At 39.9% G+C, this 23,840-nt stretch overlaps 2 protein-coding genes across 5 annotated transcripts; one reads left to right on the top strand and one right to left on the bottom strand.

Moving 5' to 3' along the window:
• The first annotated feature begins 239 nt into the window (after nucleotides 1-239).
• LOC116772877 (spectrin alpha chain) lies at nucleotides 240-19,095 on the top strand. 4 transcript variants are annotated; one of them, XM_032665218.2, is made up of 43 exons: nucleotides 240-379; nucleotides 2,309-2,400; nucleotides 3,675-3,848; nucleotides 3,998-4,264; nucleotides 4,371-4,559; nucleotides 4,635-4,994; nucleotides 5,083-5,250; nucleotides 5,323-5,562; nucleotides 5,638-5,826; nucleotides 5,912-6,020; nucleotides 6,134-6,313; nucleotides 6,554-6,738; nucleotides 6,853-7,005; nucleotides 7,135-7,294; nucleotides 7,442-7,647; nucleotides 8,040-8,267; nucleotides 8,355-8,489; nucleotides 10,461-10,595; nucleotides 10,944-11,069; nucleotides 11,142-11,333; nucleotides 11,422-11,611; nucleotides 11,726-11,936; nucleotides 12,189-12,306; nucleotides 12,428-12,472; nucleotides 13,159-13,307; nucleotides 13,537-13,732; nucleotides 13,896-14,041; nucleotides 14,179-14,281; nucleotides 14,392-14,541; nucleotides 14,728-14,865; nucleotides 14,939-15,056; nucleotides 15,171-15,366; nucleotides 15,440-15,757; nucleotides 15,834-16,038; nucleotides 16,182-16,613; nucleotides 16,689-16,802; nucleotides 16,889-17,036; nucleotides 17,154-17,268; nucleotides 17,417-17,440; nucleotides 17,973-18,085; nucleotides 18,226-18,546; nucleotides 18,643-18,812; nucleotides 18,909-19,095. In XM_032665218.2, the coding sequence occupies exons 2-43, from the start codon at nucleotides 2,326-2,328 to the stop codon at nucleotides 19,035-19,037; spliced, it is 7,320 nt and encodes a 2,439-aa protein (XP_032521109.1). In that variant the 5' UTR covers nucleotides 240-379; nucleotides 2,309-2,325; the 3' UTR covers nucleotides 19,038-19,095. The 4 variants fall into 4 exon arrangements, with proteins under 4 accessions (XP_032521109.1, XP_032521268.1, XP_032521191.1 ...); XM_032665377.2 differs by lacking the exon at nucleotides 12,428-12,472; XM_032665300.2 differs by lacking the exon at nucleotides 17,417-17,440.
• A 110-nt stretch (nucleotides 19,096-19,205) lies between these two features.
• On the bottom strand, nucleotides 19,206-23,100 carry LOC116773140 (dual specificity protein kinase Ttk-like). Its single transcript, XM_032665574.2, has 6 exons — nucleotides 22,109-23,100; nucleotides 21,880-22,025; nucleotides 21,288-21,448; nucleotides 21,015-21,217; nucleotides 20,366-20,513; nucleotides 19,206-20,246 (listed from the first exon to the last, which is right to left on the bottom strand). Exons 1-6 carry the CDS (start codon nucleotides 22,994-22,996, stop codon nucleotides 20,050-20,052), a joined length of 1,743 nt encoding a protein of 580 aa, XP_032521465.2. The 5' UTR covers nucleotides 22,997-23,100; the 3' UTR covers nucleotides 19,206-20,049.
• Nucleotides 23,101-23,840: the final 740 nt, after the last annotated feature.

The raw sequence follows: 23,840 nt of genomic DNA, 5'->3' as shown, positions 1-23,840 counted from the left end.
AATTTCTTTGGGCAATGTCTATTTTCAAAGTCATTTATATATATTTATTTATTTATATCTGAATATTTAAAGTTATGTATTTAATCAAATATTTAAAAAATTAAATAGAGAATATGATAAAAAATTCTTGATCTTTTAAATAATAATATAAAGATATATCAGTGATATATAACAAAAATTTTGTTCAGTTTTAGTTGTTCAAAAATATCTTTGACATGGCAATGTTCGTAGTTTAATATGGCAGCACTGTAATCATTGTAGGTGGAAAGTGTATTAACGCGACCTGAATGTCGAACGAACGATCTTTCTAAGTGAAGATTTATGTGCTAGAAAAACAATTAAATTATTTTAAGTGCATTGATTAATTCTACAAATCCTGGTAAGCAATTCAAATTCTTATTTTTTTCCTTGTTTAATCCATTTACATTTTGTTAACAATCTTATATCTGACACGCCCATGTTTCGATTCTTGACTAACACTTTTATCAAATTATCCATGTACTTAGGAAGTCCATGTACTTTTTTATTTAAACATATTGAAAATTTGGGTGGATCAGAAACTAAGTTAGGATTTCTAATGAAAGTGTTCGTAAATATACATACACAGCTGGCTATGCGGCTTGCCGTTATCCTTAAGTTTATTTTGGAATATTACGTCATTGTATACCAGTAGTCAGTAGGAAGCATATTACTCGGATACTGGAACTCTAAAAGCCGGGTTCCGTTAAGCTGCCATCTTTGTAAACTGTAAAGTAGGTTACCGCTGCGGAATAATTTTCGTCCGTGACTACTTGACAGAATATTTTACATTGCGTTAAAAATGTCAATAGAAATACTGCAGTGTAGTCTCGATTATTGATTAGGCTCGGACATTCAATAGTCAGGGTAATTAGATTAACTTTCATTCTACAATAATCATCGAGAAATTTAGAAGGTAACAGTTAAATTTATAAAAGTTTTTATATACTAATACTAATCAATAATTTGTTTTTGAACATATTGAAAATATCTTTATTTGTTATACGCTTAAATGGAATCCAATCAGAAAGCACAAGATAATTTTATTATAATGTAACATATTATTGTTCAACATCACCTAATTGTCATATTAGATTATGGAATGATTATTAGACACTTAAAAAAAACAAATATTTAATCATTTTAATACTGACCATACTTTTTTAGGTGATTAAATAAACAAATTTACTTAAGAACATTTTTTTTTTTATAGACTATGGGAGTTTTCTATAGACAATTAACTGAATCATATGAATGGCATTCAAATTATCAGTTTCTTATCTTAGTGTTTATCTTTCCCATTTTTAAAAAAAGCATTTTTTTTGTCTGTTAATTTAAATTTTTCGGCTGAATATCAACATGGTAACAGAATTATGTGAATAATGAGGTTTTATGGTATGTGTATTGTGATGAGTCACAAGGCCATGTGATGTAATGCAATTATGTCAAGTGTATGACCTCAGGTTCTATATTAACGTAACCTGTTTTGCTTTATAATTAACCACTAATCATTTTTTTATATATATTTTTTAATATCATTTTTTTTTATAAACCCACTTATACAATTTTCATCAATTAAAAAAACTAATCTTAATTTCAGATTTAAGTGTGGTCTGTGGAAAGGATTTATGTTTGAGTGTTTATTGTAATTTTCAAAATATATGTCATTTTTATTCTTCAGTACTGTTACTATGTGCTTTTTAGATAACGTCAAGCAGGCTTACAATGAATATTTGTGTAAATTTTAACATTTGGTCTGTCCCATGGCTTTTATTATATTCAGCAGAATCCTGTATACTTAGGTACATAATATATTTTGTTAATTTTAGAAGGGGAAAGTTAGTTTTGCTGCATCTTTAGGAAGTAGTGTACTTCTTTTCGACTAAAGCTTTTTTGGGTCACTACATAAGTGTAAATGTTGCCTGATTGTATATACAGCCGAATATGCTATTAGTTGCTAGCCTAGTGTAAAGTAATTGGCTCTATTAATATACAAGGCCCCAAATGGATAGGAGGAAGAAGTGACTCCCACCTAGCATATTAAATTTAATAAGAGCACTTGTACCACTGACTACACGCTATCTCTAGGGAATGTGATCTCATATAAAATGCTATACATTGTTGTTTTGTATACCTTACATACCGCCTTGAGGTGTAGGAAGTAGTTTGATTAAATCCTTATAAAGAAAATATATAGCAAAAACAAACCTCTTATAAATTTTGATGTATTTTGTGTTTGTTTTTCTGTTCTAACTGAATTTAAAATTTTAAGTAATTCTTATTGTTTCAGACAATTAATTATCCATCATGGAGCAGATTCCACCCCCCAAGGAGGTGAAGATCTTGGAGACTGCAGAGGACATTCAAGAACGACGTGAACAGGTACTGAGCACATTGATGTTAATTCCCATAAATACACATTCCTCTTTTCCTAACTATTTTCTATACAATCACTTGAATACCGAGTTTAACTTATGAAATAAATTTTCAATACTATGAATAATAGTCGACAATGTTGTGCCGATCTTGCTTGGACTAATTAACAGAATGAGTGATGAGGCTATTGTATCATATTGTACTGTGTAATATCCCATCGTATATGATTGTCTGATATCACTCTCGCTTGGTTTCTATGTGTTTATTGTTCCTTTGTTTTAGTATTTGTGTATTTCTATACATTTGACATTTCTATTTTCTACCAAATTATTATTTACAGAAAAATAATTTATCAAAATTAAATGAATAAAATTTTTATAACTTATTAATTATTATAAGTTGCCATATATAGTATTGAAATCATAATTTTATATTTATTTCAAGTGTGTCCGATAGCAGAATTTAATTAACCTCAAATTAAATGACTTTTTAATTGCCTCTTATGATATTTTTTATTTAGTATGGATATTATTTATTACCTACATATGGAGATAAGACTTATCTAATTCATGTAGGTGTGATAAAATCAATCACTCGCGAGTTTTGAATGGTTTTATAGAATAAAAAATATAATTAGCAGTTTGAAACAAGTAAATTAAAGGTTCGTGAGATCTATTACTTTCAGCAGTTTTCATTTAAATGAAACTTATATTTTCGGATTCGTGCGCGTAAAAAATAATATAAAAACATTGATCGGGGTTGCTGCAAAAGTAATAGAAACGTCGGGAGTATGCGGTTTTTATAAATAATAAAATACGCGCAGTAATCCGAATACATTCGTTTCATTTAAATAAAAAGTTTCACAGTGTAGAATTATTTGCTTTCTATTACTCGAATGCATTTTATTTTTTACATAATCGCGTCAATATAGATTTTATACAAAACCTCACCCGCGGTCAGAAGTTGAATCCACCAACAAATGCATATTGTGAAAAATCTATGAAAACCGTCAACAAAATATGACACTGAATATCTTGCAGTTACAAGATAACATTAGCTAGTTTATTCCAAAGAAAAGATTACTTGAATTATAATTTAAAGAAGCTAATATATAAGCTGTATTAAAATTCCTATCTTCTGTTGTCATGAGGTTAAACCTCCATGACCACTTTATTTGTGGCTTCTATAGTTAATCTAAATACTCGTATGTGTACACATATGAACAAAACTAAATCATTATACGAGGTGTTTCCTGTTAACCTAAATATATTTTTCTAAAGGTTCTCAATCGCTATGAAGATTTCAAACAAGAAGCACGCGCTAAGCGTGAAAAGTTGGAAGACTCTCGTCGCTTCCAGTACTTCAAACGTGACGCCGACGAGTTGGAGTCCTGGATACAGGAGAAGCTGCAAGCTGCTAGTGATGAGAGCTACAAAGATCCTACTAACTTGCAAGTATGTAGATACCTTTTGTATACATTCTTTCTATAAATAACGCATTCCTGACCCATCAAATACCTGTTCTCTCCTCTTAGAGAACTTCACTGTAATCCCTTGGGAATGCCTCAGCAGGGATGATAATAATTTTTGATTTTTTTAACCAGGCTAAGATCCAAAAACATCAAGCTTTCGAGGCCGAAGTAGCAGCGCACTCTAACGCGATCGTAGTCCTCGACAACACTGGCAGTGAAATGATATCAGCTGGACACTTCGCTTCTGAGACTATTCGCAAGAGGCTGGATGAACTGCACCGTCTATGGGAGCTGCTGCTCTCCCGTCTCGCCGAAAAGGGCATGAAGTTGCAACAGGCCCTGGTGCTGGTGCAGTTCCTTCGTCACTGTGATGAAGTCATGTTCTGGATACATGACAAGGTTCGTATTCATTTCTTCTAAGTTTTTCTTTTTATTTTTTTTTATTTCTTCTAAGTTATATAAAATATATTTATAATATTAAAGAAGATATATTTTGTACATGTAGGAGACATTCGTGTGTGCCGATGAGTTCGGTTCGGACTTGGAGCACGTGGAAGTTCTGCAGCGCAAATTCGACGAGTTCCAGAAGGATATGGCGGCGCAGGAGTATCGCGTCACCGAGGTCAACCAGCTCGCTGAAAGGCTCGTGCTCGAAGGACATCCCGAGCGAGAGACTATTGTGAAGAGAAAGGATGTTAGTATTTACATGTGTTTGTTTGTTATGTATGTTAGATTCTCGTTATTAATTTTTTTTATTTTGTGCCCGCAGGAGCTGAACGAGGCCTGGCAGCGTCTTCGTCAGATGGCACTAATGCGTCAGGAGCGTCTATTTGGAGCGCACGAGATTCAGCGCTTCAACCGTGACGCAGACGAGACCATCGCCTGGATCTCAGAGAAGGATGTCGTTCTCGGATCTGATGATCATGGCCGTGACCTGGCTACCGTCCAAACCTTGCAGCGGAAACACGAGGGCGTAGAGCGCGATCTGGCAGCTCTGGAAGACAAGGTCACCACTTTGGACGGAGAAGCCGCCCGACTCGCCGCTATTCACGCCGACCACGCACCCGCCATACATGGCAAACGAGATGAAATCGCGAACGCCTGGCAAAGACTGGTTCAGAAGGCTCAGGTAAGGATGTCTAAACGTTTTAATAAAAATGATAACAAATTTATTTTAATTTGAGGCACCCATTACTATATAATGTCACGTCGTTTAGGAACGTCGTACCGAGCTCGAATCATCCTACGCACTCCATCGCTTCCTGGCCGACTACCGCGACTTGATTTCGTGGATGAGCGACATCCGCGCGCTTATTGCAGCTGATGACCTCGCGAAGGACGTTCCTGGGGCCGAGGCCTTGCTGGAGAGACATCAGGAGCACAAGGTACCACAAGTGAATACAATATAATGTATGGATTGATAATGAACAAATGTCTAACTATTTTTCTATTGAAAGGGTGAAATGGACGCGCGTGAAGACGTAATGAACGCTTGCGCGTCTAGTGGAGAGGCGCTGGTAGCCGCTGGACACCGCGGCTCAGCTGAAGTACGTACGGCACTGGAGGCCCTTCAACGTGATAGAGAAGCGCTGAACGCGCTGTGGGAACAGCGAAGAGTTCTGTACCTGCAGTGTATGGATCTGCAGCTTTTCTATAGAGACACGGAACAAGCTGACACCTGGATGCACAAACAGGAGGTGACTCATTCTTAAATCACCTAAACTGTATTAACTGGAGAGCTATGAGTAAACTAAACCTTTTTATTTGAACAGGCTTTCCTTGCTAACGAAGATGTTGGCGATTCTTTGGATTCAGTGGAGGCTCTGCTAAAGAAACATGAAGATTTTGAGAAGTCTCTCGCCGCCCAGGAAGAAAAGATCAAGGCCTTAGACGAATTCGCTACTAAACTCATTGAAGGTCAACACTATGCCGCCGACGACGTAGCCCAGAGGAGAGAGATGGTTCGTTATTTTGATGTGGTCGCTGCTTAGAAAGCACCTCGGCAACAAAATCTTTTCGGTACATAAATCATTTATTTTCAATTAGCTCCTTGAGCGTCGCGCCGCCTTGCTGGAGAAGTCGAGTCAGCGTCGCGCCTTACTCGAGGACGCCTATAAGTACCAGCAGTTCGAACGCGACTGTGACGAGACTAAAGGTGAGAGAACGACAACACTGGAAGTATTTTCGTTGCGCGTATTGAAAGTGTTAACCAATTGATATTCATTAATTTGAAAAACAATTTTGTAATTATTCTTCGCCTTCCACCAGGCTGGATCAACGAGAAGCTCAAGTTTGCCACCGATGATAATTATCTAGACCCCACCAACCTGAACGGTAAAGTGCAAAAACACCAAAACTTCGAACAGGAACTGTTGGCAAATAAACCTCGCGTGGACGAGATCAACGCTCTGGGGAGTAAGCTGCTCGAACAAGAACACTTCGCGAAACGTAAGTTGTTCATGAGTCGTTAATGATCACCGGCAACACTGACGCTGAACTAAGTGCACACACCAGGCCCAGGCCTTGACGGCGCTGCTCACTCACTGCTTCATTTTATTTCAAACTTCATTTCTTGCGATTAGCTTAATTTGATTAGTTTCTTTAATGAATCTTTTACTCATATCTTTAAAAGTAAAGACTTTTCTGTTTCCGTTCAATATTGTTTCTTCATTATTATTATCGATGCAGCTCAAATCGAGTCCCGTATGGAAGAACTAGGCGGCTTGTGGGAGAGACTTGTTCAGGCATCCGAGCTGAAGGGCAGCAAGCTGCAGGAGGCGGCCGCTCAGCAACAGTTTAACCGAGCAGCCGAGGATATTGAACTGTGGCTGTCCGAGGTCGAGGGACAGCTGCTTAGCGAGGATTACGGGAAGGTATGAGACACATATTAACCAAGAAAAAATATGATTGATATGCTCATGATAAGATATTCTTTGACAACATAATGAGACTTAAGAAACAATTGATAAAAATATTAACCGTTGCAGGATCTCACTAGTGTACAGAATCTGCAAAAGAAACATGCGCTGCTTGAAGCTGACGTCAGCTCTCACGCTGAGCGGATTGAGGCGCTGAGGGAACAGGCTGAGCAGTTCATTGAGAAGGGACACTTTGATGCTGACAACATCAAAGCTAAACGGGTTTGTTCCCTTTATGTTTCTTTATCTATGAACATTAAATTATACAACACAAAGAGATGTTTGTCTATTTACAATTCAATCAATAAGTAGCCCAACATATTTATATATTTTTTTCTGGAATCTATACAGGACGCCCTTGTAGCTCGATACGCAGCCCTTGACAAACCGATGGCCGTTCGTAAGCGGCGTCTTTTGGACTCTTTGCAAGCGCAGCAGCTCTTCAGAGATCTGGACGATGAAGCCGCCTGGATCCGTGAGAAGGAACCTATCATCGCCTCCACCAACAGAGGTGAAACTGAAATAATTATAATATATATATATAGAACTAAATATGTGAAGTGAATCTATAATGAATAGTTTTATTTAAATTTGTATCAGGAGAGAGTTCCCTGATTATATTCAAAGACATGTTACAATCACACTCAACCCGTCGCAGGTCGCGATCTGATCGGCGTTCAGAACCTGATGAAGAAACAGCAGGCGGTGATGGGGGAGATGGCGCAGCACGAGGCGCGAGTGGAGGCCGTGCGAGCCGCCGGCGCCGCGCTCAGGGACGCGGGACACTTCGCCGCCGCGGACATCGCCGCGAGGCTGCACTCACTCACCGCCACTTGGACACAGCTGCAGGAGAAGGCGCTGCAGGTGAGGAAACACACTTGCATCATTAAAATCTACCTCGGGTCGAACATGTCGTTCGCCGCAACTTGGTCTGCTCATTGTTTTTACAAAAAAAAATAATCTAAAATAACAGTAGCCTGGTATTCTCCTTGTTACATCAGTTATTTGCTTATGCAAGTCATATTGAAATCGGTCTAGCCATTTAAGAGATTAACTGAAACTTGTAAGAGCTGCTGTTTTCAAGTATACACCTTGTATCCATCTCTAAGCGTTGGGTAAAAACAGTTTGTTCGTAAACAGTAAACAGAGACATTTTTTATTTTCTTCGTATACATTACATTATTATATGTCATATTTGATTTTCGATAAACGTTTAGAAAATAGCAAAATACTACATAGTTTCTTATATTGATTAGCGCAAACAAGACCTGGAGGACTCTCTCCAAGCGCAGCAATACTTCGCGGATGCCAACGAGGCGGAGTCCTGGATGCGAGAAAAGGAACCCGTGGCCAACACCCAGGACTACGGCAAGGATGAAGACTCCTCCGAGGCACTGCTCAAGAAACACGAAGCGCTTCTGTCCGATCTCGAAGCCTTCGGAAACACCATCAAAGCCCTCAGGGAACAGGCGAACTCCTGTCGGGTATGACACCTTCACATCACAGTATATCTTTGCGTTGCCTGTCCTATATCAACGTCAGTTTGATTTCATGAACGCGTCCGTCAACAGCAACAGGAATCTCCCATAGTGGACGTGTCGGGCAAGGAGTGCGTCGTAGCTCTGTACGACTACGCCGAGAAGTCACCGCGCGAGGTGTCCATGAAGAGAGGCGACGTGCTGACGCTGCTGAACTCCAACAATAAGGTCGGCTCTAATCTGTAATAATGCCACGTCGCATTCCTTCCACGTAACTGTGGTCAGTATGCTTAGTCTGAGCTGGCATCCTCACACTACATACGGAGCGTTAACGGTTTCCGGTCATACGTCTTGTCAGGTTACACTATTAAGGTAGTTTATTGAACGGGAACCGGGAACCGCTTCGTGTGTGGTGTGACGATGTAGACCTGGCGGGTGCCCGCTGAGGGCGTTCAATATATCAAGCTATCGATTCTAACGGGCCGATTAAAGAACAATACTTCGATGTGAAGCGATGCTGCGTCGTCCTGAGAGTTTATAAATAATGAGTTTCAATAGTGCCCGGCTGCTTCATATTGTTATCTGATTCAATATTAAATAAAGATACGGTTTACATATCGGGTCAGTTCTTTCGAACTCAGTTTTTTTCCCTCGTGTTTATATTTTAATAATGTTGTATGGTGTGTAATGAAGTCGAGGCGTAAGTCTAAGATACGAGTTATTATCAACAAATATTAATGCTTATAACAATAATACGCTAGGAAGTTGTGTCCTTATCAACGGCGTGTTAAGAGATAACTGGTCGTAACATAATTTTTTACTACGATTGCATAAAACGTATTGAGAAACGATATTATAGTAGAACTGTATTTAGGAATGTACTTAATGTGATGAAGTTCGGTTTCCTTAGTCCGAGTTGATATCGGAGCACTACATACGGAAGGGTAGCAGCTATTCGTTCATGAATCTACTCTCGTTATAGTACTAGCGTAGGTTATTGAATGTGATACGGAGAACGCTTCGTGTGTGGTGAATGTGGTCACAAGGAATAATAATACGGTTGTCAATGCTCGGTGTCCGCAGCTCAGCAGACAGCAGTGACCAGTCAGTACCGTCGCGAGTCTGCTTCGGACCGGTCGTGTTACGTAAACGATGACGATTATCGCGACATACGAATTATGATTACGAAAAATATGCGCTTTTAATATCACTTGTCGTTATTGAAATGTAGCTTTTATTACAATGTATATAACAGGTGACGGACGGCTTGGAAACGACTTGTGTTACTGTCTAGTCTGATCAGCTGTATATAAATACAATATTTACATTACAATCTGTGATAGAGTAGTGATATCTCGTACACCGTAGTTATGATTGTCCTCAGCTGGTTGTGTGTTATATTACTGGAGGACGTCTTCGACTTTAACAGAAAAAAGCAAATTAAGGTTATAAAACTAAGTGTAAGGAATATTATGATGATTCAGTGTTAATGAAACGTAATATAAAGAGACATTCATGCTTAAAACATTCACTAGTTTCCATATATTTTTGTTTGTTCTACAGGTTTATAGTGTGTCATGCGTAATTTGAAATTCTTAAACGCTTTGACGAATCTCGGTTTTGTATAATGTGACTTTACAATGTGAGGAAGTGTAAACAACTCTGCATTTGCTGTAAAGAAATATTATAATATCCGAAATAAGTATTAATTTTTTTGAACGTTATCGGAAGTAACATATTTTTTAAGGTTTTATTAATATAAATTATATTCTATCCCACCGATTGTGTTGAATATTAAATGAAAATTATTGAAAATTTTATATTAAGGTGATCACAGTTTTAAATCACGAGCCAATACATTGTTTATCTCTTAAGTTTCTCATATCGATCCTTTAGTAGTCTTAACTACGTTCCGGCGCGTTACGTATTAATCAAACATCATACGATACTCACGAAACGTTTGTGGTCAAAAAACTATATAAGGAAATGACTGTATGACTTCTCACTAGTGGAACAATATATATATACATAAATATATGTTTATATGCATCGATATTATTATCACCATATCTCACGTGACGCGATGCTAATAAGGCATATTAAGAGATTAAATAACACACTGTATGAACAGATGTGAAACACTGCTTTAGCTTCGTTGTGATATTGTTTTCTTGTTGACCTTATATATTGTTTGTTCAGGACTGGTGGAAGGTCGAAGTGAACGACCGCCAGGGCTTCGTGCCAGCTGCTTATGTGAAGAAGATCGACGCCGGCCTGTCCTCCTCTCAACAGAATCTCGCCGATTCCAACTCCATCGCGGCCAGACAGAACCAGGTAGAGCCTTACACGGAGTAAAACAAACTCACCATATCTATGTGTAACTCTCGGTCAGGGTGAAACCATGAAGCTCAATGTTGAAGAAAGACATCTTCAACCGTATGACTTGAAATTCACTTTTATTATGGGAGACCATTGACGGTGAGGTGAGAGACTTCATGCTTGATCAGTCACGGCGAAATACTCCAAAATAAGGGAATAAATATTTTTTAGTAATTTCTATGTATAGGTATCAAATGAAAGAGCGCTGAGAATTTCTCAAATAGATGTCTATTTTAAAAAGCTTCTTACTTCTACATAGTATAAGTCCGCGTATTTATTAATATTACGTAATATTAATTACAGATCGAAGGCCAATACGACAATCTGCTAGCGCTCGCTCGCGAGCGTCAGAACAAACTCAACGAGACTGTGAAGGCTTACGTTCTCGTTAGAGAGGCGGCGGAACTAGCGACATGGATCAAGGACAAGGTTCGCAACTGATACACGTGTGGTGAGGTATTGAAACGAGACGTGTACTAAATATGATGACCATTATATTAGGAGATGCACGCGCAAGTTCAAGACGTCGGAGAGGACCTGGAGCAGGTGGAGGTGATGCAGAAGAAGTTCGACGACTTCCAGAACGACCTTCGAGCCAACGAGGTCCGCCTGGCTGAGATGAACGAGATCGCCGTGCAACTCATGACGGTCGGACAGACCGAGGCCGCCTTGAAGATCAAGACACAGATGCAGGTCAGATAACTAACTACACATCACATTCTTTAATTAACTGACGATTAATCAAAGTGTTGATGAATGTCTAATACTATATCCTTTGCAGGAGCTCAACTCTAAGTGGACGTCGCTACAACAGCTGACCTCGGAGCGAGCGGCCCAGCTGGGGTCCGCTCACGAGGTGCAGAGGTTCCATAGAGACGTGGACGAAACCAAGGACTGGATCGCCGAGAAGGAGGCCGCGCTCTCCACCGACGACCTGGGACGAGACCTGCGCTCTGTACAGACCCTGCAGCGTGAGTAGTGATCACGGTTCACGATTTTCATATACGTGTTGGTTCAAATATAACGGGAAAACAGCTATTTGTAATATCATGTGACCAGTTTCATCAGGATATTGAATACTTTAGGCAAGCACGAGGGACTCGAGAGAGATCTGGCGGCCCTCGGAGACAAAATCCGCCAGCTGGACGACACGGCCAACCGCCTCATGTCCACTCACGGAGACTCCGCCGACGCTACATACAGCAAGCAGCGAGAGATCAACGAAGCCTGGCACCAGCTGCAGGCTCGCGCCAACGCCAGGAAGGAGAAGCTACTCGACTCCTACGACCTGCAGAGGTATGTTATGATAATGTTTATGGCACATAGAAGTACGGAGAAGTTTTATAAAATTATCACAGTCATCTAGTACTGTTAAAATACTATCGGCCCAGGTAATAATACAAAAATGTCCTTACACATTTCGTTATATTAAATCTAAATAAATCAAAGTTTATGTAAGAAAATGTATATCTCTATGAACAGTTCAGTTATAATTTTAAACAATTTAATTAATTCTGTTTAACCCTGCCCCTGACACTTTGTTTCTAGATTCCTATCAGACTACCGTGACCTGATGGCGTGGATCAACTCCATGATGGCGCTGGTCAGCTCAGAGGAACTCGCCAACGACGTGACCGGCGCAGAAGCTCTGTTAGAGAGACATCAGGTACATAGCCCATTCGAACGCACTCTGTCAGTCCGTATATTCACAAAACTGTGGTAATCTTTACATTTATAAATAATATGTGGTTAACTATCGTGACGGTTAAGACAGGATATGTTTCTAGAACCAGCGCTTGGAGATAGACGCGCATTACGGCATACTGCCGCAGGTCAGATCAACGCATGTGTGCTCTAGCAATCGACACCTCTTGCAATACTATTTCTTGTCGCATCTCAATCTAAGCTCACTGTAACAGACAACTAATAGAACTACAGATAATATAATTGTAAACTTTAACGTTCTATTTTTAAAATTGGTTAAAAATTTAATCTGCTATATAATCATTCCTAAATATTTTTTGATATAGTGTTTGTAAAATTAATTTAATTTATGTTTCATTATTAAACTAGATTTTTTTAAATATTTCTAGGGAATAACGTCGAGACGCTATTATATTATGTGGTCGTTACTGTGACGTGGTGTTTTCAGTCCACTCGCGTACACGAATCGTGTTTATAAAATGATTTAACAAATTAAGTTTTCTATATTCTTCATTCAAATAATCATTCACATCTCTACTAAAATATCATTGGTATTGTATAATGTTGTTAGATTTAATATTAATGTTGGCTCTAATATGTCACTTGAAAATATTTAAAGCTTCAAAGGGGGCAAATATTTAATAAAATTCTCTTCGAGCTTCTGTGTGTTTTTCGTGTTGCAAACTTGAAAATCTAATTTATAAAAATAAATAATAATCAATGGGACCTAACATTTAGCTTAACTTTTGACGTTACCGTTTACAGTTTGCTAGGAGATGTGTTCCAGTGTCATATATAACGTATAATGTTGTAGGAACATCGCACGGAGATGGACGCCCGCGCCGGCACCTTCCAGGCGCTGGAACTGTTCGGCCAGCAGCTGCTGCAGGGCGGGCACTACGCCAGCGGAGACATCCAGGACAAACTGAACGCCATGGCCGATGCCCGGCAGGAGCTTGAGAAGTTATTATTTACTTCATCTTAACCTTCTTACTTATTCTTAGTGACTTCACGTGTAGTTAACGCAAATGTAATTTACATAAATGTTTTTTTTTTTTATTATATTCATATAACATTACTTAATACTTTGATAATTAATAGTAGGGCTACTTCGTGTCTCCAATAAAATGACTTCATATATTTTTGTTCATTATCGTCACGCTTCTATTAACTTAAACTTGATACATTTAAGAGCGTGGGTGGCTCGTCGTATGAAGCTGGACCAGAACCTCGAGCTGCAGCTGTTCTACCGCGACTGTGAGCAGGCGGAGGCCTGGATGGGGGCCAGGGAGGCGTTCCTGGCGCCCGCAGACGTTCCCGACGGAGGAGATAATGTTGAACAACTCATTAAGAAACACGAGGACTTCGACAAGGCCATCAATGCACATGTTAGTATGACGTATTCATGTCGAATATTTTAGTCACAATTCATTTAGTGAAAAAAACATACGGGCAAATACAAGTATGTGAAAATAAAACTAATAAGACGTGTATTAAAATAAAACATTACTCCATAGGCTTTAATTAGTATAACTTTTAATAATAATATAGGAGGAGAAGATTGCTCAAGTTCAGACACTGGCGGATCAGCTGATCGCGTCCGACCACTACGCCGCGGATCCCATTGACAAGAAACGAGCTCAGGTTCTGGACAGGTGGAGACACCTCAAGGAGGCGCTCATAGAGAAGCGGTCACGGTAAGAACGAACGAATCGAGACGTGGCTCCATTATTGTATTGATATATATTTTTCTTAACCAAAAAATTACTGATTGATATTTAAAATTTAAATGAAATTGCTGTATTCATTGTGATACTATTATTTTCCTGTACAGTTTGGGCGACGAACAGACCCTGCAGCAGTTCTCACGTGATGCGGATGAGATGGAAAACTGGATCGCCGAGAAGTTACAACTCGCTACCGAAGAGAGCTACAAGGTTCATACAGAGATTATTATCATTTGATTAGATCAGCCGCTGGCAAAGTCCATAGCCGGTGTCAGCGGTGTGATGGGGGAAGCATACTAATGATACATTGTATGTTGAAGGATCCGGCGAATATCCAGTCCAAGCACCAGAAGCACCAAGCGTTCGAGGCGGAGCTGGCGGCCAACGCGGAACGCATCCAATCTGTACTAGCTATGGGAGGAAATCTCGTGCAGCGAGGACAGTGCAGCGGAAGCGAAGACGCCGTGCAGGTAACAAAACCAGAGACAAATAATAAAAATAATAATTTAAAGAATTTATATGTGTAAGGTTTCCGAATAGTATTATTTAAATCAAATTCCAAATAGAAAACAATTTTTGTGCTATATATAGTGGTTGGAACTGATTCAATAGACAATTTTTATATAAGTTTGTTATTTTTGCAATATCTTATCCAGGCACGTTTGGCGTCCATCGCGGACCAATGGGAGTTCCTTACTCAGAAGACGACAGAAAAGTCTCTCAAGCTGAAGGAAGCCAACAAACAACGTACTTACATCGCCGCCGTCAAGGATCTCGACTTTTGGCTCGGAGAGGTAAAACTATTAAATGAGATTTCAATAAAAGTTAATAAGCAACTGTATTGTATGATATCAAAATTCAACACAGGTCGAGAGTCTGCTCACGTCTGAAGATTCAGGCAAGGACTTGGCATCGGTGCAGAACCTCATGAAAAAACATCAACTGGTCGAAGCTGACATTCAAGCTCACGAGGATAGAATTAGTGGTATGTAGTTTCATATTATACGTATTTGTTAATATTTGTTCTTTATAATGGATTTTTTTACTTCGTAGATATTTTATGACTTCAGAAACTTAGTTGTTATAATGTTTGCTTCAGATATGAACGCCCAGGCCGATGCCCTGGTGTCTTCAGGCCAGTTCGATAGCGCTGGTATAGGAGCTAGACGGTCGGCTATTAACGAGCGCTTCGAGAAAGTTCGAGGGCTGGCGGCTCATCGCCGGGCATTGCTACATGAGGCCAACACGCTCCATCAGTTCTTCAGGGACATCGCCGACGAGGAGTCGTGGATCAAGTCAGTTCACTTACTTTATTTCATCAATGTTCATGATAAATAAAATATAAATTAAATGATCTTTTTTATATAGAGAGAAAAAATTGCTGGTCGCGTCTGATGACTACGGCCGCGACCTGACGGGAGTGCAGAATCTGTTGAAAAAACACAAAAGATTGGAAGCGGAACTGGCGAGTCACGAACCAGCTGTACAAGCTGTGCAAAAGGCCGGCGAGAAGCTCAAGGACGTGAGCAATGTGGGAGTAGCGGAGATCGAGCAGCGGTTGAAGGCCTTGGAACAGGCCTGGGATGCCCTTCAGGCTCTGGCGGCCGAGCGCGGGGTCAAGTTACAACAGTCACTTGCATACCAGCAGTTCCTGGCTAAACTTGACGAAGAGGAAGCCTGGATTAGGTAATTAGAGATTGATTTAAAGTTAATAATAATTCACTTAATACGAAGGGTGAATATATAATAAAAATACTTTCAGTGAAAAGCAACAGCTCGTTATGGCCAGCGAGTGCGGAGACAGTATGGCCGCAGTACAAGGTCTGTTGAAGAAGCACGAGGCTCTGGAGGCCGAGCTGGCGGCGCGGGGAGTCCGCGTACGAGACCTCACTACTGAGGGCGAGGCACTTCTGGCGGCTGGCAATCTACACGCAGACGCCCTGGCACATAGACTGCATGCATTGCAGGTATGACTTAATATACCTACACTAGTTTTGATTCAATGTTGGATTTCAAAAATATTAGAATTTTATTTTTCTAATTTTTGTGGTTATCCTTCTATTAATGTTAAGTGGTGTGTCCAAATGATGATCTAATTTAATTTTGTCAGGCCAAGTTGGAGAAGCTGACGAGTCTGGCGGCACGTCGCAAGGCAGCTCTCGTTGACAACTCTGCCTACCTCCAGCTGTTGTGGAAGGCGGACGTGGTGGAGTCTTGGATCGCGGACAAGGAGACGCACGTTCGTTCGGATGAATTCGGTCGCGACCTCTCCACTGTCCAGACGCTGCTAACCAAACAGGACACGTTCGATGCTGGACTCGCGGCCTTCGAACACGAGGGAATCCAGAACATTACGTCCCTGAAGGAACAGCTTGTGGCGGCCGGACACGAGCAGAGCGCCGCCATCGTCAAGAGGCACGCGGACGTTATAGCGCGCTGGCAACGCCTGCTGGCCGCCGCAGCCGCCCGGAAACAACGCCTGCTGCAACTACAGGATCAGTTCCGCCAGATTGAGGAACTGTATCTGACATTCGCCAAGAAGGTTAATACACTTACATGTGAAGCTAATTAACTGTCGTCTCATAATCTATATCTTACACATTTCATTATTCGACAGGCTTCCGCATTCAATTCATGGTTCGAGAACGCCGAGGAGGACCTCACTGATCCGGTTCGTTGCAACTCTATCGAAGAAATACGGGCGTTGCGTGATGCCCACGCACAGTTTCAGGTACATAATACTTCATTAGTTTCAGAAACTGTCCTATGAAGTTCAGTTTTGTAGAACAATATTCTAACAATCTCGTTGGGTGGTAGGCGTCTCTTTCATCAGCTCAAAGCGATTTCGAGGCTCTAGCAGCTCTGGACGCTCAAATCAAGTCGTTCAACGTCGGCGCCAACCCGTACACCTGGTTCACTATGGAGGCGCTCGAAGAGACCTGGCGCAATCTGCGCAAGATAATAGGTAGAGATAAGATTTTGAGACATTTTTACCTCATTTTTATAACAACGTGGTCCCCTTTTCCTCAGTTGTCGAAGTCTCTGAAATAATAATAATAATAATTCTATTTTCTGTCATCAGCGGAACGCGACGTGGAGCTGACAAAGGAGGCTCAGCGTCAGGAAGAGAACGACAAACTCCGTAAGGAGTTCGCCAAACACGCGAACGCCTTCCATCAATGGCTGACGGAGACGCGGTGTGTATTATAAAGTTACTAGGACCAGGTTATCGCCAATAGAACAAAAAGTCGTCTTCGAAACTAATTCATGTTTTAATGAGAGTCAGAGACCCGACTAGTTAATGATTGACAACTGAACATTATGTAACATGCGCTTGGTGTGCAGGTACCGGCTGCTAGGCTGGGACGGGTAACGTAGCCGAATGATGCGTGTTGTACTAAACAAGTGTTGGCTGATTGGCTGAAAGCAAACAAAAATATCAATCATTGGCTATATTTTTTTTATTTATTTTTTTTGTCAATTTTGGTGTTTTGATGTTTAATAATGGAATTTAAGGAAAATGTACAGTTTGAATTTGCCGAATGTAAATATTGTCTTTTATCCACTAACACTTAGTTGTTGTTTTTACTTTCCAACGTGATCACTAATTTCAACATTATTCATACATCGTTCAACATTATATTATCATATTTTCATTTTCATATCTATAATATAATATATCTAAAAAAACCCTTGTTATAATTACGGTTAGACAACATTTTTTTTTTCTTAAAATCGTGTGTAGGTCATTATATAAATCATAAACATCGTCTCCATGTTTAAACCTCATGAACATCTGTCATCGTAAACACGCTCGTGTCGTTTTTACAGGAATGTTGTTATTAACAAGTCCTCTACACAGTTCAACAGAGTAGTGCTATAACTATTTATGTATGTGTAGTACATCCATGATGGAGGGAACCGGTTCCCTGGAGGCGCAGCTGGCGGCGCTGCGGCAGCGAGCGGGTGAGGTGCGTGCGAGGAGAGCCGACCTGCGGCGACTGGAGGAACTGGGTACGTGCGAGTTGCAGACACATTTCTATTGGTTGTGATATAACATTTTCTCTTAGTAGTTCTCTGAATTGGGATGGAAGGAGTTTGAGTAATACAAATAATGAGTGCACTGACTAACAGTTTCTTCTTTTGGGATTAAGGTGCCGCTTTGGAAGAACACCTGATCTTGGACAACCGTTACACGGAACACAGCACGGTGGGCTTAGCCCAACAATGGGACCAGCTGGACCAGCTGTCCATGCGTATGCAGCATAACCTGGAACAGCAGATACAGGCCAGGAATCACTCCGGAGTGAGCGAGGACGCCCTCAAGGAGTTCTCCATGATGTTCAAACACTTCGACAAGGAACGCTCCGGCCGCCTCAACCATCACGAATTCAAATCCTGTCTGCGGGCTCTCGGGTACGACCTGCCCATGGTGGAGGAGGGTCAGCCAGACCCGGAGTTCGAGGCTATCCTCAGTGAGTGTTGTAACATGATATTGTAAAATTAATTCTCGATATCTCTCATGTTAAACCGCATGAACAATGGCTACCGTTAATCTTAATCGTACACAGATGTGGTCGATCCCAACCGCGATGGCCAAGTGTCGCTGCAGGAGTACATGGCCTTCATGATCAGCAAGGAGACGGAGAACGTTCACTCTTCGGAGGAGATCGAGAACGCGTTCCGCGCCATCACCGCGCATCAGGACCGCGCCTACGTCACCAAGGACGAACTCTATGCGGTGCGCACACACTACACAATAAACATGTCACATGATTTTTACGTATCCAATACAATATTTGTCGACAATGAATGCTTACGTATACTCTATTTTTAGAACCTCACAAAGGAGATGGCGGACTACTGCGTGGCGCGCATGAAGCCGTTCGTGGATCCGAAGTCCGAGCGCCCCATACCGAACGCTCTCGACTACATCGACTTCACTCGCACGCTCTTCCAGAACTAAGCGCCTCGCCGCCGTGTTGCCGCTATTTGCTATAACTTATTAAACTCCACAACAAACATCCCTGTTTTTATTTGTCGACCTTCGCGAATGCGCCGCCGATGCTGCGTGTATTGCATCCAGTCGCTTTCAATTCCAAAACTATCAGACTGACGTTTTTCTACGCACTCGTGTTTTATTAGAAACTGTTTGCTGTTGTGCTACTTCCGAATGCACGGCCGGCGTTACGTTGGACGTTCAAGTGTAACGTGTCCTTGGATTTACCTAAACGTACATCTACGTGAAGCGTAGCCAAGTGTTTTTACCAACTGGTAAATGAGTTAATGCAATGGGTATGAATTCCTTTCCTCTGAATCAAGCAGAGGAATACGAAGCTCCCGGTCTTAACGGATTTCTAATAAAATACACATTTCACAGAGACCTAGTTTAATGTGGATATTGCATTTTATTTCATACATTTTGTGAGCTAATGATTATTTATCGTAAGCTTAACTTTACACTAACTGTTCGCTTAACATTATTCTGAGAGTCAATATAATAAATCTTATTGTATTTTTAAAAGCATTTTAATAAATATATTTATTCCCCAATCACAAGTCTTTCCTTTCATATATATTTTAACCCAAATCAATACATTTGTTACTAAAACATTATTTTTTACAGCATTATGAGGGAAATCATAGTTGTAATGTACTTAACATTTCAAACTCGTTCGTATTTAATGTATTTAAAAAAAGAGAATATTGACAAAATATGCGATCAGACTCGTTATTCCGACCCAGACGATGCACGAGATACATTATTATTTTTGTTCGAACCTTATTAACACTTCCCCAATGAATGTTAAGTTGTCGAGTCATAACACTTCCGGTAGGAACACATCGGTTTGTAATTTAATATTTACATTAGCCTAACGCTTCATCTATACAACTAGACCGTGCTAGTCTATATACAGGTCAAGGGGCGAGATTTACACTCCTCGGGTCCATTGAGTTTATTACACTGGTCAGTTGTGTCATATCTGAGCCCGCTGCAGCAGGGAGTACTCCTCGGGAGTCACGTGCTGTCTCAGGCGCTGGAGCAACGAGTCCGGCAGCGGAGCCTGCGCCGGTTGCAGGTGTCGGACGGACAGCAGCTCGCGCACGGACGGACGGGACCGCGCGTTGTACGTGAGACACCACTTCAGGGTAGAAATTAAAGACTGCGGCAGATCTGTTCAAGGACATCGTCTTTGTCAATCACATGTTACTGGGGTCTGCGCTTGATATGATGATTAATGCTTTCAGTTATCGTGGAGAAATTTTTATAATTTGTCATTAACTTGTACTAACGTTCTGCTGGCGGGTAGTCGATGCGGTGGTTGGGGTCGAGGATGGCGGTCAGCTTGGCGAGGTTAGGAATGTGACCGAACGGCGTGCGGCCATACACCATACTATACAAGATACACCCCAGCGACCACACGTCCGACCGGAAAGAGATCTAACAGACGAAATAGAATAATAAGTGAAAGCAACAGTTTATAAAAAAAAATATACTGCTTATGATTTGGAAATTAAAAGCTATAATGTGTTTGTACATTCAGCCTGACAGAACTAAAAATACTGTGCTTATTCGTTTAATTGCTTTTAACATAAAAGTAATGTTGATTTAAAAAATGATTCAAATTGAAATTATACAAAGATAAATCCGATCCATACGAGGAATGTCCGCATCTGTTACCTCCGGAGCGTCACAGCTATTAGACAGTACACATTTCTTTTTAAATTTTATTTCAGGAATGTATGTTGTAGCTTTTTTTTGCAGATTTTTAGAAATTGAATCCTCAACACGTATTACTGCATAAATAGATCATATCATTTATAAAAACTATAAGCAGAGTAAGTGTGTTAGTATGCGCATGTTCCTATTCTTGTTAAGTTGTAGACGTATACTATTAAAGTAGTATTACTTAAATATACTCTAATTCTTTGTGATTATTGCCTTAATATTTTCGCTGCCCCCGTACCCGCCGGCGCCGCCCATGAGTGCCTCGGGACTGATGTAGGAGTAGGTGCCGGCAGCCTGCGCGCGGACCACGCTCGTCGCGTCGCTGCTGATAGCGGACGCTATCCCAAAGTCGATCAACTTCAACCGCCCGCACACCAACAAAAAATTTGCGGGCTTCAGGTCCGCGTGAATTACTCCTGAAATGTTATTCGTATGAAGGTATATAGAATAAAAATATCGAATTAAATGAGTAAGGAGTTACAGTACCATGTTCATGTATATAATGTACAGCGTGAAGCATCTCCTCCCAGTAGTGTAGGACGAGCGCGGGCGGCAGACCGGAGCCGCGCGCGCGGAGGAACGACGAGAGATCCGTTTCACCAACCTCCAACACCATACGGAGGAACTGATTCTGTCGGTCGTACTCACTGAGAGGTCATGTACATATTTATTAATATATATAGCAGATAAGCAACAATACTAGAGACGGTGACATGAACGTAGGATTGCTATTACGGTTTGCTAACATAAAAAAAAAAACGAAAATATAGAGGGAACAGAATTTGAGCCAGATACCACTTAATTTACATATAAGCTCTCAAACCCTGACATGAGTCTGTGAATTAATTCAATTTGTTTAAACATTTTACTTATATATTTAATGCCAACCCCTGGCTCTAATACAGACATAGAGATTTATATTTAAAGCAACTGATTACTATTACTATATAACTATTTTGTGGAAGTGAAAGTTGTGACTCCTGTTCACATAAATAAATAACTGAGTCTATATTACCAAATTTTAAAACTTTATTTAAAAAAATGTTTTTTTTTTTTAAATAGAATAGAAATTACTCACTAATCATAGAGCCTGATGACTCTGTCCGAGTTCTGCAGCTCTCTCAGCAATCGGACCTCATTGATATAGCCCTGAGCTAACTCCTGATCTATAGCCAAGTGGACACATTTTACAGCATATTCACTGGATGTTCCTACTTCTAACACCTGTAACAATATATACATAAGAAAGATTATCATATATCATTTATTTTATGTCCAGAGGATCGTAGGGACTAGGGATGCATTACCTTATACACTTCACTGGACCCACCCGTGCCAAGTTTCTTAATAAACATATATTTTTTATCTTTTATGCACGTAGTTTTAAACAGTATTTTGGAATTATTTCCAATCACACCCTGTGGATATGATGGTGTGGCAGCATAGGAAGCAGGCATGGGTTTTCTGTTCAGAGGAGTTTCTGGTACCGGCACCATGACTACTGGAGCAGGAGCTGGCTTGGGAGGTGGAAGCGGGTCTTCCTTCTTCTGATTATGTCTGAACAACTCGCACCTCACTTTATCTCTGTTCTGAATCACCGTCTGTTGCGGCGTCTTCTTCTGGCTCTGTCTTGCCGAGCCTGGCGTGAATTTCCTTATACCAGCTTTGATTTTTGGCGTTGCTGTTTTTTGACAGGTATTAGACACTTTTGTTTTCACAGGAGTTTTTTTATGGGCTGAATTGGATTTATTATTCTGTATCTTTACGTTGGTATCCTGGGGCTTCAAAACAATGGGCTTTTTTACCTCGGATTCATTATATACGTTTTTATTCGTAAATTTTCGATCCTCATGCAATAGATTAAAATCTTTACCTGAGAATGTCTGATTCTTAACTTTATTTTGGGAATTACATTCTTTACTATCGTCATTTTTTGTTATTTTTCTTTCGGATGCAAAGGCTCGGAAGTTATTTTCTTTGTTCGCCGTAACTTGAGGAGTGGAAGATTTTATTGTAAATTGACATTTCTTAGGAGCAACGGATTCACTTATTGAATCATCGCTGTCGTCAGTAGTAAAACTTGAATCTGGAGTAACAGATTGATTCTGTAATGGCATCAAATTGGCCAGTAATGCCGACATAGGCATTGGCGCAAATTTGATACTATTTGATGTAGACTCAGTATTGTTATTCATGATCACAATATATGTTATACATTTGGAATAAAAATTCTACTAATTCATATGAAACTAACACCAAAACACACTTTAAAAAAACATTTATTTTGATTCTATGTGAACGTCGGTTGAAATATTTGAATTATGACAGTTGTTTACATCGTGATAAAAATGACAAGGTAAATGTTGCCAGGTAGTATACCGAAATTCCAGCAGTTTTACTTGTTATTTATATATTAAAAAAATTCATACAATCTGAACAAAAAAAAATATAAAATAATTGCTACCTTAACAGAAAGTTGTTTTATTCCTGGAAATCAGGGTATTGCAATTATTTTTACTCTTATTTCTATTTTTATTTAATAAAACTACTAATACCTGAAACTATAAAAAAAGAGTATTAAATTTTAGTTACGTACCTTAAAAACAGTACCGAGATTTTCTTCAAAATAAAAAAGTAATGCAAATATTGAAACAATTAAGTTAAGCTAATTTTTTTTTTAAATTATGTTCTCTTATGATAAAATTCCTTATTATCTATGTTATGAACGTTATTTGATCAACTTAAAAATTAAGGTTCGGTAAATTCAAACGATGCATCTGACCAATTGTCTAGTTTTATTTTTCTCAATTGTAGTAACTGTTATATATCAGAAAAAAAAATTGTACATACATTTCTTCGTCTTAGATTTAAATCAAATTAATTTGAAAACGTATTTCCTGAATCATCCAGGCGAGTAAAGTTTTAATATTTGGCTCTCCATGAGATCCGGCATCACTTCTCAATTCTCAAAATTCAACTTCCCTCTTCAAATATTTTTTTAAATATCAATATCATTTTAAGGAACTTTCGCGAACCTAA

Source organism: Danaus plexippus (assembly GCF_018135715.1).
Source record: "Danaus plexippus chromosome 3 unlocalized genomic scaffold, MEX_DaPlex mxdp_34, whole genome shotgun sequence".
In the NCBI taxonomy this organism is placed as follows: domain Eukaryota; kingdom Metazoa; phylum Arthropoda; class Insecta; order Lepidoptera; family Nymphalidae; genus Danaus; species Danaus plexippus.
This window is presented reverse-complemented; position numbering and strand designations above follow the sequence as displayed.

What these genes read in the sequence shown, in the direction of transcription:
- LOC116772877 (XM_032665218.2), top strand. Translation starts at nt 2,326, where the DNA reads ATGGAGCAGATTCCACCCCCCAAGGAGGTGAAGATCTTGGAGACTGCA. An exon ending in CCTGGATGCACAAACAGGAG is followed by an intron (nt 5,563 to 5,637) that starts GTGACTCATTCT and finishes TTATTTGAACAG; the next exon opens with GCTTTCCTTGCTAACGAAGA. An exon ending in GACTCCTACGACCTGCAGAG is followed by an intron (nt 11,937 to 12,188) that starts GTATGTTATGAT and finishes CTTTGTTTCTAG; the next exon opens with ATTCCTATCAGACTACCGTG.
- LOC116773140 (XM_032665574.2), bottom strand. Translation starts at nt 22,996, where the DNA reads ATGAATAACAATACTGAGTCTACATCAAATAGTATCAAATTTGCGCCA. An exon ending in GTCATCAGGCTCTATGATTA is followed by an intron (nt 21,449 to 21,879) that starts GTGAGTAATTTC and finishes ATGACCTCTCAG; the next exon opens with TGAGTACGACCGACAGAATC. An exon ending in GGGGCAGCGAAAATATTAAG is followed by an intron (nt 20,514 to 21,014) that starts GCAATAATCACA and finishes TTCGTCTGTTAG; the next exon opens with ATCTCTTTCCGGTCGGACGT.